Source organism: Cibotium barometz, chromosome 12, assembly GCF_041138505.1.
Source record: "Cibotium barometz isolate CiBa-2024 chromosome 12, ASM4113850v1, whole genome shotgun sequence".
Classification (NCBI taxonomy): Eukaryota; Viridiplantae; Streptophyta; class Polypodiopsida; order Cyatheales; family Cibotiaceae; genus Cibotium; species Cibotium barometz.
The window spans coordinates 47,856,951-47,868,530 of NC_141057.1; the positions used below are offsets into that span (position 1 = coordinate 47,856,951).

An 11,580-nucleotide genomic window follows, 5' to 3' on the forward strand; every position below is an offset into this window, starting at 1 on the left:
GTAGACTATCATCAGAATTTGTTGAACTTTCAATATTCACATAATTAGAGGTACCAATTGATGTATTGGATTTTGAACTTACACATACCTCATATGTAAGAGATATCAGGTCATCGAGGAGGTAGAGCTCCTTACCTTCTATATCTTGCGGTGGAACAAGGGTAACATGTATCTCTTTATCTGTTGTGATTGTGATCGCCTCTAAACCATCTCACATGTTTCATTGTTGGGGAAAATAAGCTTGGCCTCCATAATAGAGATAGAGAGAGAGATGTGTGTGTGTGAGAGAGAGAGATAGAGAGGGATGTGTGTGTGTGTGTGAGAGAGAGAGAGAGAGAGAGAATCCCTTGTTCACAAGGTCTTAAATAAATGATTACCAAATGTCATTTATGTTACCGTTTGTATTAGGGTTATGGTTAGGATTAGTGTTAAACATTTCTACTTCAGTGTTAAAAAAGTTAAAATTTTAAATTTTTAACCAAAAATGTTATTTTTTCTAATTTTTTATCTCTTTTAAATTTTATTTCCAATGTTATTGTGATTAATCATTTTATGATTATGTCGTTCATTCTCTCTATCAAACTCTCAAACACACATATACACAACTCACCTCTCCCTCTCTAGCTCTCTCTCAATATCTCAAACACACATCTTCTCCCTCTCGTTCTCAATATCTCAAACACACACATACACACATACACATGCACAACTCCCTCTCGTTCTCAATATCTCAAACACACACATACACACATACACATACACAACTCCCTCTCGCTCTCAATATCTCAAACACACACATACACACACGTAACTCACCTCTCCCTCTCACTCTCTCTCAATATCTCAAACACACACACATAGTTGAGTTTGTAGCTATATCCTTCCACTGTGCCTTTGGAATAATGAGATATTGTGGAGGAGACAACTGAGTTAGATATTGAGCTTACAGAAGCTTAAAGTAAGGCAAAGAAGAAGACAACTAAGATAGGGTATTGAGCTTACAGAAGTGCAAGCCAAAGAAAGCCAAAGAGAAAGTTGAGATTAGCAAAAGAATCACAAGGAATTGCTAGCAAAAACAACAAGGCATGTAAGGGTAAAGCTTACGACTAGTAGATCCTTACATGAAATTTTAGTAATACTTGTATACGTGCAATTAAATTGAAACCATAAAAACCAAAGAATTTGATATATTTTTCTAGAGATAAATGTGCATAAGCCTTTCTAGTACAATTCTAGTTCATTTGAGGGTCACATAGCACTCCCCCCTTGTTCCTAACATTCATCTAACATCACTTGTCATTTTCAACAATATAAATTAGACCCCAAATTTGATTGAGACATAATAGCAATAAGGTGATTAACCTAATCACTTATGTAATAAGGTTATTGAGATTAGGGTTTCATGTTTTTGGCAGGCATCATCACATCAGGCACCGTTGCAAGCTTAAAATGAAATAGAGAGAGAAAGATAGCAAGGCAAAGGCAGCTTTAGCCGACCAAATGCCTTCATTAATAGCTTTACAATCCTACGAGAGCATTATAGAGTAGGCATTAATAGTGGCCTAGTGTTTACTTAAGTCTAACGTAACCAACAAGTGTGTAGACTTCCATCAAAGTGACATGCAGTAACACACAACTATTCTTAGTGGTCTCAGTAGCATAAAATTAGTAGCCCCACTAGTAGGCTAAGCAGACGGCGCGTGGCACGTGGACGCGGTGGATGGTGTTGAATCCACACGTCAGAAGCTGTGGCAACCATGTCACATTACTGAGTGGGACGTGGACGACGCGACGACGAATGTGTCGTGGACGGCGATGACGAAGGCATGGTTGGCGATGACGACGGCATTCACGGCACATGCAAATGGCTGGTGATGGTGTGGCTACCTGGCGACGGTGACGGCGTTGAGGATGGCGTAACGGCGTCAGCTTTCACCGGTGAGGATGACATGGCTACCATACGTGGTCGGTGACATGGCTGGGGTGTGCCACATCATACTGTTGAGCTTTGGCAATATGATGTGGTAAAAACTGCTACGTCATATTGCTGACATGATCGGCAATATGACGTGGCAATTAACTGCCACGTTACATGCCACATGGCAGGCAAGCTTAAATGGGCGTTTGTGTATTTGTTGCTCGTCGCTCAAATCGATTAATCATCGGTGCTCGTCGCTTCTCATCTATATCGTTGTCCCCCGCCGATACTCGTTGATCGATTCATCGTCGCTGCTCGTCAATTTATTCATATACGACTGTGGTCGTCGCGTTCTCTTTAGAGACCTGTTTCCTGCCTTTCCCCGCACGTTTCTATTTTCTTTGCTTCTCTTCTGTTGTTTCTTCCAAGTTTCGTCTTCCTTCTCTCGTCTGCTTTTCTACGCTCTCTGCTTTCATCTCCTTTCAATGCAGACACCTAGCAAGAGGAAAGGGGTTGGTCTAATGGAGATCGTCTCCTATGGATCACCCCAAAAGTTCTTCGCAAGGGAGAATCAGTGCCATCGGGTTTCTCCTGTAGCAAGGCGACAAGGTGACCTTAAGCCCCATCAGGTTGGCATCAAAAGATCTTTGACACAGACGTTCACAGGAGATGGATCTTCACAGCCTCCTTAAGGAAGCTGTCAAAGAAGCAGTCAGTAAAGCGCTTGAAGAAGAACGGGAGAAGAATCTGATCTATGAAGACGATGTAAAGAGAGGGTTGGTGACAGGAATCACGATAAGGAGCCTTGTATCGGATTGGAGCAAGACTTCGAAGAGGAAAGAAGACTTGCAGAAAATGGCTGAAGCAGTGAATCGAAGCTATGAAGAGGGTGTGAAGGGAAAGATTCTCCCTCACAGTCGAAGGATCTTGCATGGAGATCTTTTGACAGAGCTCAAGCATTTGACAAAGACGATGGAGTTTGATAGGACGGCAAAGCCGTTCATGGAGAAGGCAAGTGCCGCAATCCAAGACTCCACAGAGCTTCCTGGGACTGAATTTCTGCAAATGGTGAGTGGATATGTTCAGGCCAACGAGCAAGTTCATATCAAGTGGATTCGAAAGAAACTTCTTCATGTTTTGGGGCTTGTGAAACAAGATGACTTGAAAGTTGATGGAAGCACTCCAGGGTGTTGGATTCGCCATATGGTTGAGAACATTGCTGAGGCTCATGGGTGGTCTATTTTTGAGGGAGATCTTTGAGAGATTCCGTACGGATATAGAATTCTTGATACCTTGTTGTATCCATGCACATGGTCTAGAATCTCTGTAGAATTTGCTACATGACATATTCTTGCTACTGTAGATGCTGCATTTTTGCCAGTCGACACATTCTAATGAATGTAGATGATACATTGTAGTTGCTATAATGTTGGGTGTATTGTGGTTCACTGTTGACTGGTCAATGTGATTTTTTCTTTAGGTGCTCTTTGTAGGACCGAGAATTCACTGGCTGTTTTTGATATTTGAAGGTTAGCTTTGGCTAGGGTTTGTTACTGAGAAGCGTTTGTATGGACTCTCTTTAGCTCTTGTGTAGAGTTCAGGTGTAAGTGTTGTTCTCATGGTGTATAGCACCTGCAATTTGAGTATTCTGGACAAAACATAAAGAAAGGCAGTTGCCGCAGACAAGCTTTTGCTCTTACTGTCCTCTCTCTGATTGCGCAATGTGGTCTGTAAGTAGTGGTTTCTGTTTATTTTGATGGAAACTTTTTTCTATGCACATAGTGATTTGCAGTCAGCGGTCTGGTTATGTTGATGGAATTGTCTTTTGACTGCACAAAGCGATTTAGAAGTAATGGTCTTTGGTTGTTTTGACTCTCTGGTTTTATCATGTGGGGAAGGCTGCATGGGGTACTTGTGTGATGATGCCTCTGTTATTCAATCTGGTTTTGATTTATAGTCTGGCCTTTTGATTTATAGTCTGGCCTTTTGATTTATGCTGCACATTTGGAAGGCTGCATGGGGTACTTGTGTGATGATGCCTCTGTTATTCAATCTGGATTGATATGATCATGTTGGCTTGGGGTACTTGTGTGATGATGCCTCTGTTATTCAATCTGGTTTTGATTTATAGTCTGGCCTTTTGATTTATGCTGCACATTTGGAAGGCTGCATGGGGTACTTGTGTGATGATGCCTCTGTTATTCAATCTGGATTGATATGATCATGTTGGCTTCAACCCATTTTGGCTGAGAGTGCCAGTTTTGGGTTTGCTTTAAAGGGTTTTTGGTGCTCAACTCATAGCTGGTGGATACGCGCACAAAGGTTTTGCTGGCAAGGGGGGATGAAGCCAAAAGATTTTGTGTCTTGGGAGGTCAGGATGCTTCGCAACTTCTATTACTTATGATAGCTTGCAGGACCAGATTTGGTTCCTATGAGTGGCTGGCTACAGCGCTTGGTGTGACGAATGCTCCAGCCTTTCTCTTCTATTCTCACGAATTTCATCTTCTAAAAGAATTTGGATGCCTTTGTGGTGGTCAGTCTGGTTGATATGCTGATGTATAGCTTCATTGAGAGCGACCTGAGGAGGATGTTGAGAAGGTCCTCATAGTGTTGCTGGTGCTGAGAATCCTAATAAACACATAGGAATAGTTTGACTGGCTTTTTGCAATTATTACTTTTTGTCTCCTGGAGACCTTGCCGCGCAGCCACCTGCCACAGTCCCATCAGCAGGTGGGGCATTCTTGGAGGAAAGATTGCACAGGCAGCTAGAAAGATTTTGGAGAAGACACACCAGGGCAGGTATGGGAAATATGCAAATTGAAAGCAGGAGAAAAGGCTTGCGTTAAGATGATTCAAGAGCAGTTTGCACCTACCTCAGGGAATGACGGAGTGCTTAGCAAAGAGGCTTGTGTTCCAAGCATGTAGAGCAGTGTGTGCATTGCAGTGTGACCTCTCTCTACTGGTTGAAGGAAGCTATTATTGTGGGAAGCCATTATACAAAACAGTCTGGGCTTGCATGTGTGCTCAGTTGAAGAGAAATCGGTGTGCTATGCACATTCTTGGCAAGAGCACTCGCAGGGCATAATCAAGGAGAAATTTGCCGAGCATTGTTTGACAAGCTCACGGAAATTTTGTCTTCCAGAGTCTTGCTTAGTGCTGCCAAGTGTTGAGCAGCCCTTTGATGCATCGGATTATGCAGTAGGCAGAGTGGTGATGCAGACAAACCATCCAGTGGCATATGAGAGCAGGAAGCTTTGGATTAGGAGACTCGTTATCGGATCCATGAGAAGGAAATGACGGCAATGGTGCATTGTTTGCAGGTTCAAAAGAATCAGGAAATCAGCTGTTGGCCACATGCTTTTGGTTGGTTTTCTTACATGGGTAGCATAGGATGTACCCATGTAAAAAAGCAGTACGCATGTAAAAAAGCAGAGGCTCTGTAAAAAAATGCAAGTAAATAGGAAGCAGAGGCCGTGTAAATAACGCAAGTAATTTAAAGGGCAGGTAAAGCAGTCAGCATGGAAAAGAGCAGCGAATAACCAGCACGGAATTGAGGAGTGAATATAGCGCAGGTAAAGCAGTGAGGAGCAAATATAGCAGTGAACGAGCACGGAACTGTACAGGAGCGAGGTATGTCTCATCTGTCTTTGTCTCGTATACTTTCTGTTTTTCTCTTTTTCTGTCTGTTTTTGTTTGTAATCGACTGCTAATAATGGCTATTCTCCTCTGTCTGGAATTGTATGAAATAGCTTTTGTTTTCTGTATTGGGTGTGTGTAAGGGGAGAGTTTGCCGTTGTAGCAGCTTGTGAGCTCTATTTTGAGGGGATTTTTTTCCAGGTGAGAAAGGAAGTTAGAGGCTTTTTGCGGTCGATAGGAGGCCTGCACATAAGATGATCTGTAGGATGCTACAGTCAGTGGCAATTGCTTTGGTGGATACTACGTTGTTTGCTGTAATGATTGTCAATTTTATACGAGTTGGCTGGGAAAGTGAGACATGACTAATATGCACACACACAGAGGTAGATACACATACAAATATGTGTAATTTACGAGCTAACATACATTTAAAGCATCTCGCCAACATTCATAACCAGGCTTGGGCTTAAGCCCGAGGCACGTACTGTCCTTGTATCTACCAGAGGCTTTCACCTATGTTGCCATATGCTCTCAAGATGCAAGCTAAGGTCATTGCATCTGGAGAGAGACCCTCCTGTTTCATGTGTTGAAACATATCCTGCAATCAACGTATTCGAAGCAATGGTATCCTGAACTGGAAGCTCCTCAAGGACTTGTGTGCTTTTAAGAGAGAGCGAGTTTAAGCATGCATGCCCACTAGAGCTGTTCGAAGCTTAATATTGCTTCCAAGCAATCCCTGCTTAGCAATCTCATCATGAACTTGTTTGCTCCTATGCTCCGACATGCTTTTAACGCTTAGGCAAAGGTCACAACATTGGGATAGAGACCCTTAGACTGCATGTTTTTGAAACAAGTGAGGGCATCCTGGTGGTGACCGTTCCTAGCGTATTTTGCAATGAGGGTAGTCCGTGTAAAGATGTCCCTGCACTTATACGTGTCGATCAGTTCTTGTGCTTTTGAGAGGGGCACCACAGCTTGCATACAAGCTGACTAAGGCAAAGCATGCATACTCACTAGAGCTGTCCGAAGCTTAATATTGCTTCCAAGCAATCCCTGCTTAGATGAACTTGTTTGCCTTTGTCAGATGCTCCTATGCTATGAGATGCTTTTAATGCACAGGCAAAGATCACACCATTTGGGAGAGAGACCCTTACACTGCATAGTTTTGAAACAAGTGAGGGCATCTTGGTCGTGACCGTTCCTAGCATATCTTGTAATGAGGGCAGTCCGTCACCCGTGTAAAGATGTCCCTGCACTTATATGTGTCGATGAGTTCTTGTGCTTTTGAGAGGGCACCACAGCTTGCATACAAGCTGACTAAGTCAAAGCATGCATACCCACTAGAGCTGTCCGAAGCTTAATATTGCTTGCAAGCAATCCCTGCTTAGCAATCTCATGATGAACTTGTTTGCCTTTGTCAGATCTCGTATGCTGCGAGATGCTTTTAATGCATAGGCAAAGATCACAACATTGGGAGAGAGACCCTTACACTGCATATTTTTGAAACAAGTGAGGGCATCTTGGTCGTGACCGTTCCTAGCATATCTTGTAATGAGGGCAGTCCGTGTAAAGATGTCCCTGCACTTATACGTGTCGATGAGTTCTTGTGCTTTTGAGAGGGCACCACAGCTTGCATACAAGCTGATTAAGGCATTGGAACACTTGTTAGCAGGGCCCATTTCAAGATAAGGTCGTGGACTCTAGTTATGCTACAACATGCTTTTAAAGCACAGGCAAAGATCATAACATTGGGAGAGAGACCCTTACACTCCATGTTTTTGAAACAAGTGAGGGCATCCTGGTCATGACCGTTCCTAGCATATCTTGCAATGAGGGCAGTCCGTGTAAAGATGTCCTTGCACTTGTACGTGTCGATGAGTTCTTGTGCTTTTGAGAGGGCACCACAACTTGCATACAAGCTGATTAAGGCATTGGAACACTTCTCTAGCAGGGCCCATTTCAAGATAAGGTCATGGAGTCTAGTTGCTTTAGACAAATCCTCGTTCTTTGTGCAAGCCCCGAGTAATGCAAGAACAGCAGGCGACATCATCCTGCTCCACAAGGATTATGCTAGCCATCAACCTAGAAGGGCTCTTGAGTGACTTTGTGCTTGAAGACATCAAAAGCGAAGTGTGTCTAAGTACTGCATTTATGCCAGCATCGCAAGGAATCCCAATGATGTCCATAATATAGAAAGTCAAGGACACTTCCTCGTCATGCCAACGATGGCTTCAGCTTGTAGGTTGACACCGCTTGCACAGCCATGCATACAAAATAGACAAAATCTCTTGTAGAAAATGTAAGAATGAGTGGGCTACATTAGGGTTAATGTTGAGTGGATTGAGGTCAGGGTAGGTGTTTGAACCAAAAGTACTCTGGTGATTAAGGATGTCTGAAGAGGATGCATCTAAGCCTTTCTCTAGATTTGTGTGTAGGCTAGAAGCTATGGCAGGAAGTGAGCGAAGCTCTTATAGAGTTTGAGGATCATGATGCTGTATGAGCTTGACAAGAAGAGAGGGGGAGATTTGAAAGGCTTGTGGACATGGTAAATTATCTGTGTATGAAGGGAGAAAAGCTGGTGAAGTTGCAATCCTTGCCTGCAAAAATGAAGCTTCTCACAATCACCAAAAAGCTGCCAACAGAGATCAAGAAGAGAGAACATGGACCTGAGACTCTACGGAACCTCAGAGAGATCATCAGGCTTGGATAAGTAGAGAAGAAAACGCAAACAATTTGACAACTTTAAAAGCTCTTTTGACTCCTGTGTGCACTCGTCTTCGAAAAGCTACCTAGTCTCGTCGACTTGACTTTTTATCTTGAGAGTGAGTCAAGGTATAATTTCTAGTAGATCGGATCGTAAAATCGACCTAAGTCTGCATACATCCGTTACTCGTGAATGAATATGGCCGCCGATGCTGCACATAACAATGACCGTTTGTGGAAGGACTTGGAGGTAGATCCAAAGAGCAGCTCAAACGTAATGTTTGTCCTTGACCTCTTGCTGCATTGTAATGCCATGATCTCAACCTGTGCTTTGCATGCTTCGTGTGTTGAGGCTACTCAAACCTCATGTTTGTGAGTCGACTCGTGCTTAATTATGTAATTTATTTCTCTATTTTGAAGTCTCATGTATTGTACCTAACTGGAACTATGGCTACGGAAGCAACCCCCTTCCCTACGCATAGTCTTCGAATCTGCAGTCTTTGTAAAACGTCCATAACTCTCAGCTTACAACTCACAAAAAAACAACCAAGGCCTTATCCGGAGCAAAATTATGTGCCCAACGTTTTCACATGAGACAGCCTTGGGCTGATTCTGCACCAATTTTGAGTTATTTTAATTTTTCTCCAGGGTGGTCTAGCACCCTAGGCTAGCCCAACTATGTGGGTGTTGTCATATGACCTTAGATGACCCAAAGGTGTTGTTTCTTGGCATTAGAAGAACAATTAAAGGCTAAATACTCTTTGTTTTGACAAATCCTTGAAGGCCAAAGGGTGTTGAATGGGTTACGAAGGCGTACCCTATGCCGTTGCATAGCGGCTAGAAAGCTGCGTTGTTGCGACTCTGTTTTACCATAAAAAGGCTAGGGTTTTTGCGCGGGCTCGAGCGTTTTTTTGTGCTTTATGTTTCGATGTGACATGACTCATACCAAATTCTTGACCGATTTGGAGTTATTTCAAAAATAGTGGACTGCTGTCTAGCATAGCGACCTAGTTGGGTGACCATAGGTTTGCACCTAGAAGGGAGATGACTTAGGCATCAAAACCAAGTGTGGGAGAGGCCTTAGCAAGTGTATATACCTCAGATGACAAGTTTTTCATGCATGGGTAAGCCCTTTTCAAGAGGGAGATTGTTGGCTGTGGGAATGCGACAGGTAGCTAGTCGTTGAGCTGTTTGACTTGGAATTGTGAAAGAGTGATTGAAAACCAATTGTGATGTTGTTATGATATCGTAAAACCATTTGTGATATTAAATGATGTGTATTATGGGTTGTGGGCTCTGTGTTGATTGTTATGGTGATTTCGATGGATTATGTGTTGTGGATTGAACTGTGAACCCGGAGTGGGGTTGATGTTGATCATTAGGGATCTACCAAATTTTTATGGTTGATATTGGTTGAGGAAATGATGTATGGCATGTGCCTGGACATTGTTTGATTGTTTGATGTTGCAATTAGTACTCATTCTTATGGTTTATGCAGCTTTGGTCCACGAGGTGGACTTCGGCAATTGATACTCTTTGGAAAAAAATATATATCCGGCCCTGTAAGATGGGTGCGAGAAGATTAATAAACGACTCTGAAAGACTTGGTTGGGTGCCTCTGAAAGACTGGGTGCACTTTTTTTTATAGTCAGCCCTGAAAGACTGGGTGGGACTCCAAAGAATTGGTCCGCTCCGATGAGGCATGGCCGAACCTATCTTGCTGTGGCTGTCAAATCCGGCTCGAGGGTAGTGGGCTCCTTTTAGGGAATGCGCCTGTGGAGGTCGGTGAAGCAGCCGTGGTCTCTTATCCGAGAGCGGTGTTCTGGCTCGCGCTCGGAGAAGCAGGTTTCCTCCTGTCTGTGGGTCACGTGGTGGATGGGTGGCTCGGGAGGGTCCTTGAGGTTGGCTTGCAAATTTTGTCTTGAAAATTTTTGCTATGTATTCATTTTTTTCCATATGAAGTATTTGGTTCATTCAAAGTTGCTTGAGCATGTAGTTGTTGTTGTTGTTTTATTTCACCTCTATCTGTGAGTTAGGTACTCATAGGTTAGTCACCTTAGTAGCATGGCCCAAGGGTTGGTGCTAAGGTGGCGCCAAGGTCCTTCTCCATCGGGTAGTAGTTGGCACACTCTGAAAAGTTGTATATTTATTATTTGATTCAAAATGTAAAAGTATATTGGGGTGACCCGATGGGGGATCTCACAATTTTAGAATAGTACTTGAGAATCATTGATTTAAAAAAAAGAAGTTTAAATGAATTTTAAATTTGCCTCCCATTCTTGGAGATAAAAATATTGAAAATACTAGTTTTTTTATTTAAAAACAAGATATGATGATAAGTGAATATTGTAACATGCATGGAGCACACTAATTGCAAGAGATCATTATATCACCTACCTATAAATCTTACCAAAGAATATAAGCCAATGGAATAAAGAAATAAAGTTAAACAAAATAGTCTACTTGAGTTAGAGAATATGAGAATTCAAGGAAAAAGTCATTTAAATATTTGGTGTGGTGGGAAAATCTACCCTAAAAATCCACTATCTAATGGTACCCCAAACTTCTCCAATCCTTCTTCTCTACTTAGGTTTGTAGGGGACAGACATGATGGCTTATTAAGGTATTGTAATGCACTTTCTTTTAGTGCAAATGCTTTTAAACATTTGCATGGCATTCTCTTCTAGGAAATCTCTATACTTAAAGCACAAAATCATAGCATCATTTTAGAATTGGGAAAAAAAAGATTTATTTAGAGTTTAAAGAAGAAGGTGAGGCAACTAGGGAGTTAGAAGACCAAGTTAGGCATAAGGGAATAAGAGAGGCACATCCACAATAGAGAAACATTGAAGTGTGGATCTAGAGGTTTGAAGAGGAGAATTTGGGCTATAAGGTAACATTTGACTTTTGAATTGTTAAATCTTAAATTCATTTCCTTTACACATTATTGAGCACTTTGGTGTAATGTTATTTTAAATCAAATTTCTTTGACTACAAAACATTGATGCATCCTCAAAACAAGGTGGAAAACCATGATAAATTTAGTAAATATTATTTATCACTTATATCTCCTTGTATTGCATCTAATATGATAAAGGGCACTAAATATAGACATCTCAAATATAAAATTGTAAAGTATTTTGTTGAGAGTCGTACAATAGAGACACATGATATCCAAAGAGCTTTAGATGATTGTGGGAAAACCATACCATGTTAGGAAAGAGAGAGCAAAATTTAAACCACAAAATTTCTCAAATGATTGGACAACCAAAAATAGGTTGGATGTTCCCTAATCCACAAAAGAATAAGAAAAGAACCTAGAA

At 42.0% G+C, this 11,580-nt stretch overlaps 1 protein-coding gene across 1 annotated transcript; it reads left to right on the forward strand.

The window, feature by feature from the left end:
- The first annotated feature begins 2,155 nt into the window (after positions 1-2,155).
- On the forward strand, positions 2,156-10,161 carry LOC147633509 (uncharacterized). Its single transcript, XM_086806600.1, has 2 exons — positions 2,156-5,548; positions 9,756-10,161. Exon 1 carries the CDS (start codon positions 2,588-2,590, stop codon positions 3,176-3,178), a length of 591 nt encoding a protein of 196 aa, XP_086662726.1. The 5' UTR covers positions 2,156-2,587; the 3' UTR covers positions 3,179-5,548; positions 9,756-10,161.
- The last annotated feature ends 1,419 nt before the right edge of the window (positions 10,162-11,580 follow it).

Coding starts and splice junctions, on each gene's coding strand:
- LOC147633509 (XM_086806600.1), top strand. CDS start 2,588: ATGGATCTTCACAGCCTCCTTAAGGAAGCTGTCAAAGAAGCAGTCAGT.